We start from the raw sequence: 19,665 nt of genomic DNA, 5'->3' as shown, positions 1-19,665 counted from the left end.
CATATTTTTATTTATTTATTTATTATCATCACATTACATCAATGATTGACGGGTGATTTGTCATAAAATCCATTGTAACAAAACAACAATCATAACAATAAAAACTTAAAATTAATTATACATTTGTTAGGAAATCTTCCAGTGAAAACAATACCTTCTCCAGAAGCCATATCTTAAGTGTTTTTTTTTTTTATTTTGATAAGCGATCAATTTCTTTTAATGTTGGAGGCAGCTTATTATGAATTTTGGGTCCCATATTGTGGTGATAAATGGAATAATTTTAGTCCATGTTGCATTGGTTTTATTAATTTTTGTATCTTGTATCATGGTTGTGAGGGGGCTGACTCTCCATAAGTGTATCCAAGTTACTTGTGACCATCAGAGAGATATAATACATATAAGAGCTGTATAAAGTGAGAATTTTGAATTGACCGAAATATTCTTGGCAATGTGTATCTGGAGGAACCTTGGTTATATGTCTAATCAACCTTTTTTGAAGAATAAACACTTTTTAGCTTTCACTAGACGATCCCCATAAAATAAGTCCGTAATTCATAATTAAAGCGAAATAAGCATGATATACTGCAATTTGTGTGTCAAAATTTGTTGTATCTCTAATTACTTGCAACACAAATACAGCTGAATTAAGTCTTTTTGATACATTTTTTTTGTGAGTTTGCCAATTTAAATGTGCGTCTATTTTCTAGATGCAGAGAATTGTATCAGCTGTTGACACCACTAGACCAAAAGCCGGGTCTAACCGTTATAGGACTGGCTCATACATGGGCACTGTGCACAAGTCAAAAACAAGTCACCAAAAAAACGTGCAATAATCACCACCAGGCCTACGCCGATTCCCCACTCTCCTAGGGGGTCGTTGCTGACTACGCAACTCAGGCTTTGTCATGACTATCCAATAGTTAAGCCCAGAGTGCCTAACAGTGAGCTACACGACGACCTGCCAATAAAAACCACAACGCGAGTTATCACTAGGCGGGGTGCACTCGGCCACTATAATCCAATACACGACTCCAATGCCCAAGCTAACAACCGAACAGTTCACTCAGTAATAATACCATATAATAATACAAGTATACTATAGGCAGAGTGACTAAACCTCTATTAGCTGGTCTCAATAAATACGAAGCCAAACAAGCAAAGCTAATTGCCAATTGCACTACTATTAAATTATTAAGAGCTACTTAGTAGCGGAGAAATAAATATTAAATACTTTCCAAACACTAGATAAATATATCTTATAGCCGGTACTACGCTATCCAAGCTATCAAGATAACGTGTTGGATTAATAAACAAGCTGTTCAGGTTAAATTAAAATCATAAAATGATTTACCAATAAAAACCCCACTACTACTACTACTGCTGCTATCAACGTTATATTAGTTAACTGGGCTTCTGTTAATAGGCTAATAAAATTAGCTACTAGCCAACTGGCCGCGTGCTTCCAACTACTCACGCCAAATCGTGCAGCCTAGGTTTTTCGGGCCTCAGTGTTACCGGTAATATAATTAACTCTTGTCACAACGCAAAATAATATCTACTAGAGTCGATAAAATCTCACCACTAGCGGGTCTCTAACCAACTCAACACCAACACTTGGCACTCTCACACCACCAACGTACTCCGACACCACTGTCACTCGTACCCGACGACGTCTTCACTAGACACAAGCTTACTATTCAGGATCCACAACTCAAATGTCCATCCTAGGCTATCCTGAAAATCTAGGATACCGGAGGCTTATCAGAACTGATAAGCCGGGTCAAAGGGCGCTAGCTCGCTTCGCCGCTGCCGCTTGTTGATGTCAACAATAGGTGCACAGCCAAATAGCAAATATTTACTCCCCTAGGAAAAATAACTTGTTACACCCCCCACTTACATAGGGATGAAAAAAAATAATTCAATAGTGAATCCTACACCACAGGTCTCAAAACTCAAAACAAAGAAAAACTCTTCTACTAGCCACTACCAGCCAACATGGTGCTGAATGATTTGGCATAAGGAACCAGACGGGGATTTCCATTGCAAGGGCCTTCGGGGTCTTCGTCACCAATTTTGACACTGTCTATGCGGCCACCACATGGCCAGAACAGTCATCATCCATGCCCATTCTTACTACCTCTGTCCCACATGTCACTAATCCGAGGTCTCGGATGACATCCATACCCAGAATCATATCCGTGGTAAGAGTGGGAACGTACAAGGCGTCTCCAATCCACCATCTTCCCGCAGCTCCTCCTGCCAACCGAAACGAATACTGGGCCCTCGACAGTGACCCATCTGCAATCCTTAGAGGAGCGGGTTTCTTAAAAAGCTCTACCCCAACACTAGTTTGAATTTGATAAATAATTCTTGTTAAATCTAATAAAAGTAAACAGTGAGTGACCTGATATGGATGCTTTACATACCTTTTACTTCATGAATTATTTAATTGTAACACTTTAACTAATAAATACATAAATCACTTTATACATGTTATATACATGAATAGTGTCAAAGCATAAAGAAATAAACATGAACTAAAAAAAAACAATTTTTATTTGTATCCTGTTAATTGTAACAACACGTATATTATTGCTATTTAAGAATTTTTTTACTAACACGTTCGCTAAAGCCCATTGATGGGGGCAGGCATAGCCCCAGTGTGGCGCAGCCCACAGCGTTGAATAATCCCGATTGCCGGGTGATTAGTTTTCAAATTTCGGTCTGATGGATAGCAAATAACGTGCGATGACGAGAATCAACGTAGTTTGCTTAAACACCCACAGATAGCAACACTGCTTGTTCCCATTGTACAGTATTGCCAATTGGAGGGAGGAAAACAGGATAAAAAGTTGATTTTTAAGCTTGCCAGACGGGAAATTTACTACCAACCTACACCACGACAAAAAGCAAGTCACACACTACACGCTAACACCTTCGACCGACGCTAGAGCAAAAACGAAGATATACGAAAGGCATTGCCGAGCGTTCCCGATCAGGAACGGCTGCATACAATATGTTTTTATCTACAGTATACTTCACACTCTAACTGCAATTATGCCTAGTTAAAATTGATAACTATTGTAGTTTATGCTATTTCAGGGAGTTGAATAAAAAAGATGATCAAGACTACAAAGTTAATTTTTCCTCTGAATCTGAAAGTGATACCGAGAGTGAGAGTAAGGCAGAGGAGTTGAACCTAAGTAAATTTAGTAATTTAACACACTCACTATAGAGGACCAACACATTCCACTAAAAGTGAGACACATTGTAGACATAGGACATGTTATGAAGCAGCTAGAAAGCATAGGGAACCATTCTGCTGTACCATGGATAAATGCAAATACTGTACCACAGAGAAAGCTTAAATGGGCTTTTTGCAACATTGTTTTATTATTGTGACAACTGTGATAAGGAATAAGCAGCAACTTCTGACCCTATTGACCGGAAAAAGCAAGTAAACGATGCTCCTGTATGGGGAGCTTAATCTGCGAAAAGTTTTCAAACTTATTGTTACTGTTTTACAGATGGCTTTGACACGGAGAGAAAAATTTACTTACGAGTGTTTCCACGATCATGAATGACGATAACATTATTACTGATATCACAGCAGCATTTACTTATGGGTGTTTCTGTGACTTTTAGTGAAGACCATGATATTGCCAAGTTGCCGCGATTGTGAATGACAATCACGATATCTCCAAGACTGAAACAATTACTAACAGATGTTGCCGCAACTTTGACGATCATCGATTTACATAAATTACATAAAAATAAATTATTTCCCAGTAGGCCTTCACAGGCCGGCCGTATAGAGCCATAGGTTGGAAATTACTGGTCTAAATCACAATATAAAATATTAATATTTCTACAACTTGTTATTTATAAAAAAGAAATCAAACTTACCCAAGTGAAGAGGAATAGGATTCATTGGTGTCACTTTTATCTCGAGAGCTGGTGTAAGAATCATCAAGTCCAGAAGTTGACCGGTATGATGAAGTATAAGTGCTCCTGAGAATGAAATTATACCAGTTAGGCCTAAGACATACATTAATTGTAAAATGCCATTTCAAAAAATAGATATCAAAACATCATTACTGCTCAGTTTCTGTTGGTTCCATTTTTGAACATTCAACCAACTCAACCAGTCAATGCTAAGCCTTACCTTACTCAAATCAAATCATCTTTATTTTACTCAAAGTAATCTGTATAATGATGAAAGAAAGTGATGTTTTCTAAGAATACAGGGTGTTTTTAAAAGAATGCCGGGATTTTAAATGGTAATTGCTTGGATACTATTCAAGGTAACTAAACGTTTTATACGTCAAATTGAAGCTAAAGTAACTAAGTTTTGTTTCCCATGTAGCAAGGGAGGAAACTTTGACCTTGGCATGCGTAAAACAGGTGCGGGGTGATAGGCCGCTATTGTGACTCATACGCCTGACGCCAGTGGCCAGTACGACGTACGGCGCAACAGAAGGCTCAGAATGTAATCTGTAGTTCGCAGAGTTTGTATCTATTTCTAAATTAAACTAAATTTAAATCTATTTGATGATAAAGAAACTTGAAGCTGGTTTAATGAGTTACGTGGCTCCGGAGTGTTTTGTAAAGACATTCACCTGGCCAGCTAAACCAAGCGATGACATAATCAAAGAAATCCGACAATTCTAGATCAGAATCCCGAAAGAATCGATTGCCCGACGAAATCTCTAGTTTAACAAACCTAAATTGGTCACTTTATGATGTTATCTATAAAAGATAGAGTTTTTGTGCCGAAAAAGATTCAGTTAAGACCCCCCGATCGCCCTAAACGTAAAGACTATGCCAGTTTTACGCTCATATAAGATTGATGAAAATCTGAATTTTATTTAATCATTCCGAATTGTATGAAAGAATGAGAAAAAAACTTTATTCTTTTCCCTTCAATTTGACGCTTAAATCGTTTAATTATCTTGAATAGTCCCCGAGCAACGACCGTTTGAAATCCCGGCATTCTTTTAAAACACCCTGTATAAATTAAACAAAACAAATAATATAACCACTAAAATTCAACAGAACAGTATGTCTTAATTTTATCGGCAACTTTAAGAATCTTTTATAGTATAGGGAATATTCTACTTTACTATTAGTAGACATTTCACCGCTCTTCTAAATTGGTCGGTGTTCAGGTCCACTTTAAAGGATTCAGGCAGCAGGTTAAAGAACTTAAATACAGTTATAAAAAAGGTATCTTTAAAGGAATTTTGTCTTGTGTTTATGTAGTTGAATATTGTTCCTATGCCTGAAAGTGTAACTGCATTTTATGGCATTGCGGTTGAAAAAGATGAAAATATCTTTTAAAAAAGACAGACAACCAAAGACTGTGTATGGATGGAAATGTAAGAATTTTGTGTTCCTTAAAGAGAGGCTTGCAAGAAGTGCAACAAGATATTCTAAATGTGCCTCTTATATCTTTATTCTGAAGACAGAAAACAAACTTTTTTCTAACACTCTCACAGTCCTAGACTGCCACTAAATACGACAATAATGGATAAATCAGTCCATAATGGGCACTCAGCGTCACACAAGAATTGGTACCTAACTTTGAAAGACCTCATATTACAAAAGTTCCTGAGCTTTAGGGCTCTACAGTATATGGTCATAAAAGTTGAGCAATCCAAGACCAAATCAAGAAACTTGGCAGTGGTGCCAAGTTTCACGAAGAGATCACTTTGTCGCCAAGCGAAATAGTCAGCGGAGCTTGTTTTTTTGAGCTGTTGATATTGAATTGGACCGTTTTTGTTTTTATTACAGTTTAGATGAAGCTTGTTGCTTTGAAACCATTGTGAAAACCCTGTTGGAACTCTAAAATGCTAATAATGTCTCTAGATGAGCCACATCCCTGGCTGAAACACTATGCCGTACTCTGAGACGGGTGTGACGTGCAATTTCGACCTCGGACAAAATTGTACTGTAAAGTCCAGGGTTAGTAGTAATAATTAAGTTTAAATATTTGGGCTCAGATATGGTCGTTAAGCATCAGCTTTAAGTAAATGACACAATTATCACTGCCCGAGTTAAACTTTAATCTAAACAAATTAGCAAATTTCCAAAATAATTGGTGTTGATTTTTTAAGTGAAACACTGGTTGTAACGAACTGAAATTATTAACTTTGAAAACAAAACAAATCTTTACTTAATGGGTATACTGTGTTTCACTTTAGGATGTAATCCAAGATGCTTAAAATAAACTAAATCAATAATTTCACGAGTGCAGGGGCTATTTCGCTCTTGGTCCTAGTGTATGACGCTACCAGAGTTACTCCACTGCTGGCTTATTACCGGGCTATTCTGCTCCAGGCCTAAGATTCTCTACTACAAGGGAGAGATGTTGCTGACTATTCGCCTAGTGGTTGACTGACTGTACGCTGTCTTGAGCAGTATTTATAGGGGTCGCGGCACACAGTTGTGTACAGTTGTATACACCTGACTTCTCACTTTTGTCGATTACACGATCAGAAACGTTTAATTTATTAATTGTCTTGTTGTTGGTCTTGAACGCCAATTCGATACCATGTTTTTTCAATTCTTTTGTAAGTGAGTACTGAATTGAATGTGAGTACTCTACACACACATACTTCTTCTTTTGTGGTTGGACGTCTCCAGACTTTTTGTTTTTCATCTTACTTAATAACCTGTCAATCATATTGCTGTTGTACCCATTAGATAGCGCTATGCGTTTGATCAAATTGAGTTCTTTATTAAAATTGTTGTCTGACATTGGAACATTTAATAATCGATATAACATACTATTATAAGCGGCATATTTCTGTGATGGTGGATGGTATGACGTGTTATGGATGGTTTGGTTTGACGTGGTTGGCTTACGATAAATGCTGAAATCCAATCTATTGTCCAATTTTTCTATTGTCAGGTCTAGAAAATTCATTTTGTTTGACTCCTCGATTTCCATCGTGAATTTCAAATTTGGGGCAATATTGTTTAGATATTTGTGTAATAATTCCAGTTGTCGGACGTTACCGTTAAACAAAAGAATGGTGTCATCTACATATCGGTGGTACTGCAGTATTTTTTGTTTCTGTTTGTTACGATCTGATAGTATAAATTCATTTTCGATATAATTCAAATAAATGTCAGCGAGTATGCAAGATAGAGGGGAGCCCATTGCTAGGCCCTCAGATTGTGAGTAGAATTTTCCTTCAAACTTAAAATAATTCTGTTGGAGTACTTCTTTCAGAAGGACTAAAAATTCTTCTTCTTACGAAAGAATTGAAAAAACATGGTATCGAATTGGCGTTCAAGACCAACAACAAGACAATTAATAAATTAAACGTTTCTGATCGAGTAAACGACAAAAGTGAGAAGTCAGGTGTATACAAAATTAAATGTGCTAGTTGCCCGAGCTTTTACATAGGAAAAACTGGACGGACATTCGGAACCAGGTACAAAGAACATCACCCATGTCCAAGAGCCGACAAACAAAAATCATCCTTTGCGCAACACCTGGTTGATAAAAACCATGACATGTATGATCTGAACACTGGCCTCGATATACTCCACACAAGCAAGAAAGGAAATAAATTGGGCACATAAGAAGAATACGAAATTTACAGAGCCTATACAGAAAATAATTTTGATGACACAATATTAAATGACAAACTACAATATAAATCACACATCATTTTCAATAGTATTTTAGACCAGGACAAGAGACAAAAGGCAGGAGTACAAAGGTCAGCTGATAACACCACTACGCAAAGAACGATGCAGGTTTAACCTCCAGTCGGCATCCAGTTCAGATCGTGGCAATGTCAACCGGTACCGTGTGTACGACAGGCCTGTTCGTTGTGTTTTCGTTAGTAATTGTAAAAGTAAAATGTTATTCGTGTTCGTGTTTTGTGTTTCAACTATGACGACGCTACTTCAGCTGAATGTTCAACGTCTGACGATGGCATTATAATGCCGAAACGGCCGTAACTCAAGTTACAACAGATTGAGCTGTAGACGAAGGTAAATACCTATTTTTAATTAACTAATGACCCTGCGCGGTCCACTTGAAATCAAATGAACGCTCGTTTTCTGATGTCCTAATATTTTTACCATTACACTGGGACCCCTTTTATAACATTGGAACAGACTATTAAGTAAACTAAACATAGCTCACCTTTCAAATAAAAAAAAAAATTTGAATTAAATAGTAACTTTGACCAAGGCTGAAAAATGTGGTATTTTGGAGGCAGGCTGATGTTTTCAGTGAACTAACACAAAGGGTCACCTTGTATTTTAAAATGAGGAGAGTAAAAAGAAGAAAAAGTGGTACTTATATTAAAATTGGATGTCCTTTTATAGTCTATTAGGTGTAGGCCTGATCAACAATAGGTAGATATATTATTTAAAAGCTTTATCATTTAGTTATTATCATTTAATTTTTATTTCTTACAAAGGTATACTGAACTCTGTGTCGTTTACCTGACATTGTTCATTCAAATTTACGAGAAGGTGTTGTAATTTTTACCAACCCTGCAGCATTTACGGTCAAAATATATAAATTATAGACATTCATGTTACAATATTTAACTGGTCCTTCATTTTTTTAATAAAACAAAAATTAAAGGCTCATTTTAAAAACTACCTAAGAATAGAATGTTTAATGTATAGATTTGATATTACTAAAAAATATATAAAAAATGTTAAGACTGCATTTTATGTTCATCTATTCTGTGTTTCTGTCATGTTTTGTTGGTTGTTGGTTGCATTGGTCAAAAGTCCTTTACAACCAAAGCGTTAACACCAGAGTTAGGAACACGAGTTTACGATTCAAATATACTTTATTTTGCTTGTAAATAAAGGCATTTTAAATTATTTATTAAATATAGGCCTTTTTATTTATTTATTAAAGATCTTTTTATTTATTATTTATTTATAACAAATGTTCCTAAAAAAACAAGAAACAATACTTTTTGAACAAACACATTTTGATGTTGGAAATAGTTTTTTAGTGTTTACAACAACTACAACTTCCCACCAGAAGTCGGTAAAGATCAAAGGGTGTTCCAAACATTAGGAAACATTTAACATTTGTTTTTGGACCAAATGTATCTGTACTCCTACGCTGTTCACAACACTTCCCTGCTACCCACGGTGCTTATCCACCACCACTTCACTACCCCCCAACCGAAGAGCACTGACCTCCTGTTCTCAGGAATGGTGATGTTTCCAACAAAATCAAAGAAAAGTGCACTATCTGTTGTAAACTTTTATTTTAGAAACAAGTGTTACCAACAAAAAGTTCCAAACATTTTGTTCCAAACTCCGGTGTAAACGCAGCTTTACAACTGACAACAATCTATATTCAACTTACATTATCTGAACTGGATAAATATTACAAAGTACAAAGCAACAAGTGGGAAATGAAGGTGTTTAGTATCAGTATCAATTAAGGACTTGAAATGTGCTTGAGTACTTGGAGTGAACAATTGTCTGGGTTTCAAGTGTCGTGTGATTGAAGAGAATCTGACTGATATTAAGTCATTCATCTTCACATCTGACAACTTCATTGAAAACATGCTTTCATATCATTTTTTACAATCCTCTCATACATTTGTTACAAACAACACATTTTAAACTTTTTTTTTAAGGACACTTTTTAGTGTCCTTAAATATCCTATTAATTGGAAAATTGGTGTCTTCCAAAACTTCCTGTGTTAAAATTAAAATATATTACACCATCCACACACTTGGCTATTCCAAACAGTCCAAAGCCCAGTACAATAAAAAAATTGAAATTCGTATTTTGAAAATGATATTGATAAGGTACTACAACAATTGGGATCACAATTGAATAAATTAACTAAAAATTGAAAAAGTAGTGACAACAAAGTAACTTAGATTCAACGAATGTAAATATTCCTCCTCCTCCTCCTTCTTCTTAGCCTGAGACCAGTAACACTGGATAAGCTGCGCCCAAAGTAATTTATATATATTTACAAAGGCTATTTACAAAACTTCCAAGATGGAGTTATACGTTTTCCACAGATAGCGTGGACAATGGTCTAGTGTTATCGAAGTTTACTTCGAAAAACTCTTTCAAACTATAGTAGGGCTTTTCTCTCATGAGGCTCTTAAAGATTTGAGGCAAACTTGTTACCCTCAAGCTGCTTGATTATGTCAGGGAGATTATTGTAGAGCTTTAGGGCCTAATTTAGGGCTTCTAGCTTTAGGGTTTCTTCCGGTTGTAATGAGAGTCGTGTCATCGGCAAATCTTAAGGCCCTTCCTTCCAACTCTAGGTTGTTTATGGCCACTAGGAATAAAACCAATAAAATAAAACCAGGAATAAAACCAGGTTGTTTATGGCCGGTCCCAATACTGAGCCTAGGGGCACGCCATGCTCAACTTTGAGTGCCTCGGACATTGCACCCCCACGGGAGATATTTTGATAACAGTCGTCCAGGTGCGAAGCAAGTTTCGAGAGGGCCTTGTCTCCACAACCGTAACCCTTCAGCTTATCTAAAAGGATCTGATGAGATACAACATAAAAAGCCTTCGACAAATCTTACAGAGTCAAGGCCACAGACTCAGTAGCTTCAAAAGCGTCTTGTATTACCTCTGTTAGGTCTGAAACTGCAGTAACCATGTTGCAGGTCTGAAAGCAAGTTGTTCTGTTCAAGATAATCTACTACCTGCCGCTTCATAACAGTTTCAATATCTTTAGTTAGGTATAATGGATATAGGACGGTAACTGGACATACTGGAAGCAACGCCTTTCTTAAAAATAGGCACAGTACGTGAGACTTTCCTGCTCTTTGGAAAAATTCCAGCATTCAGGCATAGGTTTATGACTCTGCAAAGTGGAAAGGCAATACTGCTGATTATGGATTTAAAAATAGTTGCATTCATTCCGTAAATATCTGGACTTTTTGAGGGTTTTAGTTTATGGACAATTGCCTAGAGTTCATCAGGAGTTATATCCCTCCAGCAAAGCAAAGTTGGTCCATGCGTTCTGGTTGGGTGAGTAGTATTCTGGGGGGATTGGTCGAAACTATTTACAATATTTGAGACACTGTTTAGAAGAAAACAATTGAATTCATCCGGACTAGCTTTACACTTTGAAGTAAGGGGCTAGCTGGTATCTCTGTTTTTGTTTACCAAGTTCCAGAGTGCCTTGCACTGATTTAGAGAGCAGTCAATACTTTGGGCATTAGCAATTTTCTTAGCCTCGTCAACTTTCCGCCTATACAGTTTTTTGGCTCTAGTAGAGCGATCTAAGGTGAATTATGGCTACCTTACAAGTTTCTAGCTGTTTCTAGCAATAGGTAGGTGTTATTTTGACCTAGACAAAGTAAAAAAGTAAAAAATAGCTTGCAGTATATGAATCTAGCTTTTAATTCACTGAACATTTTTTAAATTTTATTTTAAATAACGTTTATTGGCTAGTTGACTTACTCATGAGTCATAAGGTCATTTTACAATTTGTTATACTTAATGACAAACAGCTAGCAAACTTCAACTAATTGGTTTTACATTACCCATCATCGGTTCCAAAAGATTGGAACTGATGACAGGTAATGAAAAACCAATTAGGAGGGTTGTAATGTAAAACCGAACTTATAAGCGCCGAACTTCGGTCCAAGGGGTCCCGGGTTCAAATCCTGCCAATTCACCAATGGATTTTATCTAAGTGATAACGCCGCAACCCCTAGGTCTAGCCTGAAATAATGTGAAAAACAATCCCAGGCTCGTGCCTAGCTTCCTAGGACAAAAAAAATTTAAAACCAATTAGTCAATAATGCTGTTCCAGGGCGAATACAATGAATTCTAAACTTCAACTGGTAACATCGTACAACCATAAATGCATGAATGTGGCTGAAGACTGGACCAGACATGTGCCAACACTAATACAACAAAACCAGTTGATTAAATGTACCTACTGCAATCCCAGTCAGGCTTTGAGAATGGCGTAATGACGTCAGAACATAAAAACATACGTGTGAAGTATGAATATTTTAGGACCTGCTTGTCACATAAGATCCTATGTATACACAGTTTGAATATGTCTTTGTTTCCGTTTTCAATGTTAAGAAATATCTAGGTGATCCTAGATTCCAGAAGAAAGAATCCTTGCAAAGAGATCTCTGGTAAAACGCAATGTAACTCTGATCAACTGAGTTTAACACTGTTTTAATTCACATTGTTTGTACAGCCTGGCCACTTTTTCAAAATTCAAAAATAATCTCCAGGATCTTCTGTTGGCATATCCACTCTTCTCTACTTACCGAAGATTTCTTCACCATCCCACAGAACATTGTAAGTAGTCATTTTAAGTAGGCTAGTAAGTAGAAGCAAAAGCTTTCTTGTTTGAGTTTGTCAGTTGTCACTAATTGTCAGTTTGTGCATGGGTTTCACCCTGCTTTGCTTTGTTTTGCTTTTACTCTCTCTTTTTTTTCTTTTTTTTTGCCTTAGTGTTTTGTTGCTTGAATCCTTTTAGACGGCCTGCCTTTTTGTCACTTCTTGTATATATTAGAATAAGAATTTGACGTGCCCTATTGCATTGTTTTGCTTAGTGGAATTAAGAATTTTGATTTTGATTTTCTGCCTCAGGGAGCTTAGGCCTACAGAGGATTGCACACATTAGTTAGTACGATGAGGCAGCAAGAGTTCAGAAGTTTTCATCAAAATAGTTACCGTACCGTACTAAAGAAAAGGGAAACTGTCCTTGCTGATATTCATATTTAAGACTACCATATAGTTTACCACCACCCTAAGTAGTCTTAGTGCCGTCCTATATCAGTACGGAATTCACTAGTTTAACCAAACAGCGATCTAAAAGCAACATTCTCTTAACTTTGTTCACTGCCTCTTAAACATACTATGAACGACTGCAGCAACAGTATTTGGATTGCAGCAGCATGAACGGCTTGAAACAATAAGTAACAACATCGTACAAATGTTATGACTAACTTACTCCCTCCATGCCTTAAGTACAGGCTATAATATACGTAAAAATACTTTTCTCCATTCATGTACTGGTGATGGACTTAAATTTTGGTTGACGCCTATCACAACAGATAAATGACAGAACACAATTCATACTTGGCGGGAGTGTCAGTTTACCCTCAAATAAGTGTCCTATGAACCAGTATATGAGGATATTATAGGTTTATTCGTAAATTGGAGTCTGTCAAACTTATTTATTTTGTAGCTCTTAAATATCAGTCTATATCACTTGCCGGTAGGTAGATGTTGAGAGGGGCGAGCGGTAGGATGAAGAGTATGCTGAGGGAGAGTAAGAAGAGCCATATCTGGACTCTGAGTGGTAGGAACGGGTCACACTAACTGGCATTATGCCTCTGAATTCCCTGAAACAAAAATTAATTTTATAAATAGGGTATTTGTATAGAAAAGTTAGGCCTACAAGTTTACGAGTAACTAACTAGCCCACTTTTAGAATACCAATTTATCTGTGGGTCTACAAAATTTAGTCACGGTATGACTGGTTTCCTACGCGTACTCCCTCTGTGCGAAGAGCATGGAGTGCAACAGAGGGGTAATAGTCAGAAAGTTTTTAACTACCTATTGTTTCACACACAGTTAGGTATCTTCTGTGTGGAAGAAATTAAATGGGAGTTCAAAACAAAATACATCCAGAAACGTGACAATTAGGTATCAATATTTTTTAATATTTGCTTGGGATTTCATTTTAGGCTTAAGCAAATATTAAAACTGCCTAACTTGCTAACTTAAATTTTGAACTTTGTTGTCTAGCAGTTCTTTGAAATATTTCTTAAACAATATTTCTATTTTTTGCAAATAATAGGTAGGCCTAAGGTATATGAAATTAGTAGGCCTTTTAAACTTAAATCAGCACACCTTGAAAAGACGATTAGGGCCTACAAGTAATATAACTTAACCCATAAAAACAGCAATTTGGCTTGTTGTTCTTGATCGGAGTAGCCTATAAGAACTCATGTTTGATCATAGCTTATATTTTAGCAAGTGACTGTTGAAAAAACCACGCTTAAGTGAGCAACTCTAATGAGAAGTAAGGAAAATGAAATTATGCGACATAATAGGCACTGGGCACTGTGCTGAGAGGTCTGTGATAGCCTTCTTGAGAAAAAGTAACTTAGCCAAAACCCAGCATTAGGTGGAGATGTTGGTAGATTGCTTAGGTGTATGGATTTCACCTTAAACATAGGCTACAGTACAGTAAAATTGCAAAACAAGCCAAGTGTCTTACACTCACTTAAAATACATAGGGCCTAAGACTAGGCTTACCATACTTATTTTTGGCATTATAAAACAAGAACTCAATTGAACAAACCTGTACTACCTATTTTTAACTTAAATTTTTAAAATAAAAGTTAAATAATAGCCTATTTGACAAATAGCTGTTAAGGCTCAATCAAAGTCAAGTTGGTTAGGCCTATTTAACTTAAAAGGAACTTTGACTATTAATCAAACCTGAAGATTAAATTTAGTGATTAAGGCTAAAAGCAATGTTATTTTTCGCATGGTAATAAACAAGGGAGCATCGATTTAAGCAATTGATTGACATGTGCAATAAAAACTTAATTTGTGAAACTAAATACCTGAACCATTTATCAGGTAGAGTTCCTAGTCTCAGGAAATTTATCCAATTGCCAGAGTTGTGTTCTTGTCAACATTCACCTTGATTATCAAGGACTTGCTTGAGTTGTATTTATTTAGAATACAACAGTAAGTTAACTTATTGGTTTAAATAAGTAATAACTTTAAAAAGAGCAAATATCCCCTACTTCTGACACGGATTTTCTTAATGAGTAATGAAAATCAATCCTATTATTTATATCGCACTAGCAGACTACACGATAACCTAAACCCCAACACAAATGTAAACATTACAGTTATCGAGACACAATTAATTCATTTTCCTACTTACTTAGTGTTGACTATCCAAGTGAAATGGCCTTCACATCTCCCCCTAACGATAACTTGTTTTTAATTCCCTCTTGCCTCTTTCAAGAGATGTTTAGTGGTAAAGGGTTACCTACATCCAAATTAAGAAAAGTGACGTCACTTTATCGAAAATAGGTATTGTTTCTTGGCACTGACATCTCAGACATGCGCAACACAATAAAATGAAAAGAAACTAAACAATCACATCATTAGTTTTTGGAAAAAATTCACTGGAAAAATATTCATTAGCTATGTAAGCATTATAGTAAAAAATCACTTACACAGCTTTTTTATAGAACATAGAAGACGTTAAAATACGTTATGTTCAACTATATTTGGGATATTTTTGTGAAAGATTAAATTAATGTGAGAACGCAGTAGGTAATGCTGAAAAAGTTTTTAACGCTCTCGATGTAGATTTGAAGGTATAACGTTAGTCTATGGTATAACATATGGATTCAAAACTCCTTAGTACACCTATTAGCATTCCTAAAATTATTAATTGATAGTAATAATAATTTATTTAGGTTGAGTAGTACGTGTTTCCGACCCTTTGGGTAAAGGAAAAATTAATGGTTTGGATTTTATATTGAAGAGTCTGTGGCTTTATAGTTTTTTATATGTTAAGACTGTGACAACTGCTGCAAAGACAATTTATTTCTTCAATACTTTATTATTGATTTTCATGGATTTCCATCCATCAATTTATTTTCGGCATTACATATACTATATACCCCATATTTATATGGCATATTTTTAAATCATATTAATCTTTACCATCTTATAAACACAAACGCAGTGTGTTGATAGTACTCAAAAATTCAATCACTCAGGAAGGCCATTGCAGCATACGTTTACGATGCTATAGTAATTACTGAAACTAATCTTGTACCTGAAATAACAAATGCTGAATTCGGATTCACTAATTTCGATGTATATCGAAAGGATAAATGGACAAAAACAAGTAGTAAAATCGGTGGGGGGGAGGGTGTGTGTGCTGATTGCAACCACTACTGAACTGTGCCACACTGTGCCCAGTTGAGATCATCCAACGCCGCCTTTAACTAAGGCCGTGGCCAGCGAGAATTGGCAACGTCGCGCGCCAAGCATCTACCGGCCGATTCACCATTGCGGCTTATGTACTTAATTCATCTTACATACATACATGATACATGATCTCTCCGTCCGTAGTCCTTTGCCTTAAGGAATTGGACAGGTCAGGGTTAATACAAAGAATAACCAGCTTAATACTAATTTTTGTCACCGTCTAGGTAACTGTCTATGTCCTCTAAACTTAACTCTACTAGATATTTTTTTAATTCTGATTTGAATTTTGTTAAGCTCTGAATTTCAAGTAATTTTTTCGGTAGGGCCTGGTACAATTTCATTCCCATGTAATCTGGTTTGTGTTCAAATTTTGTGAGTTTATGTTGGACTGCATGTGTGCCCTTTGTTCGTGTGTTGTAAGTGTGATTTGTAAAAGTTGGTTTAATGTTCTGTGATTTTATATAGCAAACTGATTCATAGATATAAAGTGAAGGGACTGTGAGAAAGCCAAGTCCTTTATAAACATTTTTGCAGCTGGTCCGAGGCGGCATGCCCAAGATTGCTCTTACTGCCATATTCTGCCAAACAAAGATCTGGTCAATATTCTTCTTAACAGCTCCCCATAGAATGATTGAATACAAAATGTGCTGTTCTATTAGGCCAAAATACACAAGTTTAGAGAGAGCCAGGTTTCCGAAGGTTCTTATTCTTCGAAGTACAAAGACCCCTCGTGCCATAGACCCCTCCAGTTTTTTTATTTGTGCATCCCAGCTCAATTTATCGTCCAATCTCACCCCCAAAAAGTCGGCAGTTTTTGAAATTTGAATTTGATCCTCTCCAATTAATAGGTTCGGAGTCCTATTATTTTTTAAATTTTGTCTTTTTGCAGTTTGGATACACATGTATCCTGTTTTTTGTGAATTTAATTTGAGTTTGTTTGAGGAAAAAAAGTCAGCCAAATCATTTGCTCTTTGATTAGATTCTGCCTCCAGGGCAGCGTCATCAGTTCCCCTTACGAACAACGTTGTATCATCCGCAAAGAGGTAGACGCTGTCCTGCGGAACAGTATCTGTGATGTTGTTGATGTAGACCAAGAAAAGGAGAGGTCCAAGGACAGATCCCTGGGGGACGCCATTGGAGATCAATTTTTTTGTTGATGAAATTCTTTCAGTTTTTGAATTTGAGTTTTTTTGAATCTCAGTGACTTGGAATCGGTTGCTCATATAGGATGTGAGCCACTTCAGCGCAAGTCCTGAGATTCCAATTGATGCCAATTTTTCCAATAGAATCGCAGGTTCGACACAATCGAAGGCTTTGGAGAGATCAGCAAAACAACCAACTACCGTCTCTCCAGCCTCCATTGCGTCTATACTGCTGTTGATGAAATCAATGAGTGCCAATTTTGTTGATTTGTTGCGTCTAAAACCATATTGTCTGTCACACAATATGTTATTTTTTTCCAAGAAGTTGCTAAGTTGCTCCGAAACAACTTTCTCAATCAATTTTGAAACGACTGGTAGGAGAGAGATTGGGCGATAATTCCCCGGATCAGTTCTGTCTGACTTTTTAAAAATTGGTTTTATTTTTGCAATTTTGCAATTCTGAGGGAAAATTCCAGATGTCAGTGAAAAATTGACAATGTGGGTAAGAGGAACTGCCACTTCCTCCCTACAATATTTTAGGACATGCATACTGATTCCATCTACACCACTAGAGTGTTTAGATGGTAGCTTTGAGAACAAATCCAGAAGGTAAGCAGATGTAATCAAATGAAATTGTCCAAGTTCAGCAGTGCCATTCCTCCTAAATCCAGATAAGGCATGGGTTTCCTGATCCTTGTTAACAAGCTTCGAAACATTAACAAAATAGTCATTTAGGGTTTCACACACTTCTATAGGATTTTCTATTTTGTTACCGTCAATATTCAGTATAATATTATTACAGTCTGAATTTTCTTTTGGCCTAATGCTGTTTATAATCTTCCAAGAGTCTTTAGATTTATTTTTTGAGCTGGATATGCAATCGTGTGCCCATTTTATTTTACTTTCCTGTATTTTGTTTTTATATTTATCTTTAAGCTTTAGGTATAATTCTTTGTCAGATATCATTCCTGTCAGCCTCCATACAGAGTATTGTTGGAACATTTTTTCCTTTGCAGCTATTATCTCATTGTTCATCCATTTGTTTTTTCCTTTGCGACTAAGATTAAGTTTCGTTTTTTTATTCGGGCAGCTGATATCAAAATAATATTTGAATGTTTCTATAAAGCTATCATATTTGGTATTAATATCAGGAGCATCATATACTGAGTTCCAGTCCTCTGACTGTAGCCTTATTTTAAGTTCATGAAGATTTTCATCAGTAATTATTCTTTTTTCTAAGGTTTTATTTTGGTTTGAGATACTATTTTGGTTTGAGATAATTTCAGGTAGGCTTATTTCTATTGAGATAGCACAGTGGTCTGAAATATGGGGTTCTTTTACTGCTGCTGATAATATTTCAAAGTTAAAAAATTGTCTATGCATGTGCTAGTTGTGTCTGTAATTCTAGTTGGTTCAAAAATGTTTGGTTTCATATCAAAACTTTTAATCAGAGTTGCAAATCTGTGGTAAGTGTTGTCATCCTTGATCAAGTCGATATTGAAATCTGAGCCTATTACTATATATTTATTCTTAATGTTCAGTTTAAGTAGATATTCATTTAATTTGCTAAAGTATTCATCAAGGTTGCTGCTGTATGGAGACCTGTACATGGAAGCTACTACAAACTGTTTATTTCTCACAGAAAAACTTATTTCAGCACACTCAAAAATTGTTTCTTTTGAAAAAGTTATTCCTATGTCTGTGGACTTAAGGCTATCGAGTTTTATGGAATTTTTATTTTTGAAAATTGCTACACCACCCATATTTTTATACTCTCTGCCATAACCAGCAATAAATTCAAAGTTTTCTATTCTTAATTCTGATAGGCTATTTTGGTCTAGACCATGTTCATTAATAAGAAATAAATCTGGGTTTTCTGATTCTAAAAAATGTTCGATTTGTTCAATTTTATTTGTGATTCCCCTTACATTCAAATGAGTTATCTTAAAATTGTTTTTCTGTGTGAACCTTATTCTGTTCTTACGATCTAAGTGTTTTCTGTTTCGGTTGCCGGTTGCAAGTTTTTTGTTATGTTTTTAGAGGTTTCGATTGCCGATTGTGAGATTTTTTTAATTTCAGAAGTGTTGGCTGTCAATTGCAAGTCATTTGTGATTGGAGAGGTTTCAGTGGTAGATTGTAAGTTTTTTGTAGTTTCAGAAGGCTTAGGTAAATCAAGCTTCCTCATTAGAGTTTTTGATTTCAAATTCAAATCAATTGAAGTCAGGTAGGCTAGTATTATACTGCACATAGTTTCTTTCCCAAGCTTGTTTAGGTGCATTCCGCTTTTTGTGTAGCAATTGCGATCAATCATTGAGTTTAGGCTTAGGTAGGCTACCTTGTTCCTGACACAAAATTCTCTAATCAGGGTATTTTGTTTCTTTATATTTTCATTTGGGACAGTTTTTGATATCAAGGTGGGCGTTTCAACGAGAATCAGGTTTTTTGGTTGGATCAGAGTTTGTTCTATTTCAGCAAGCACTTGTTTTACATTATTAATGGACTGAGCAGTTACATTGTTAGTTCCACCAACCACAACACAGG

The 19,665-nt window shown here is 36.1% G+C and overlaps 1 protein-coding gene across 2 annotated transcripts in view; it reads right to left on the bottom strand.

Annotated features, from left to right (window-relative positions):
* LOC128997849 (ubiquitin carboxyl-terminal hydrolase 2-like) overlaps positions 1–15,033 on the bottom strand; it is a 55,191-nt gene extending 40,158 nt beyond the window's left edge. Inside the window, exons 1-3 of one of the 2 annotated variants that reach the window (XM_054423612.1) lie at positions 14,919–15,033; positions 13,228–13,356; positions 3,907–4,011 (exon numbers count right to left, since the gene is read on the bottom strand). In XM_054423612.1, coding sequence (XP_054279587.1) covers positions 3,907–4,011; positions 13,228–13,340 — 218 coding nt within the window. In that variant the 5' untranslated portion in view covers positions 13,341–13,356; positions 14,919–15,033. Of the gene's footprint in view, positions 1–3,906; positions 4,012–13,227; positions 13,357–14,589; positions 14,899–14,918 lie in introns of those variants that run through there. The other variant, XM_054423611.1, reaches the window with a different exon arrangement.
* Positions 15,034–19,665: the final 4,632 nt, after the last annotated feature.

Source organism: Macrosteles quadrilineatus, unplaced genomic scaffold (genome assembly GCF_028750875.1).
Source record: "Macrosteles quadrilineatus isolate MER2022 unplaced genomic scaffold, UCM_ALF_1.0 Scaffold_7__1_contigs__length_78375512, whole genome shotgun sequence".
NCBI classification, from domain to species: domain Eukaryota; kingdom Metazoa; phylum Arthropoda; class Insecta; order Hemiptera; family Cicadellidae; genus Macrosteles; species Macrosteles quadrilineatus.
The sequence above is the reverse complement of the archived record's forward strand: the minus strand, read 5'-3'. Positions and strand labels throughout refer to the sequence as shown.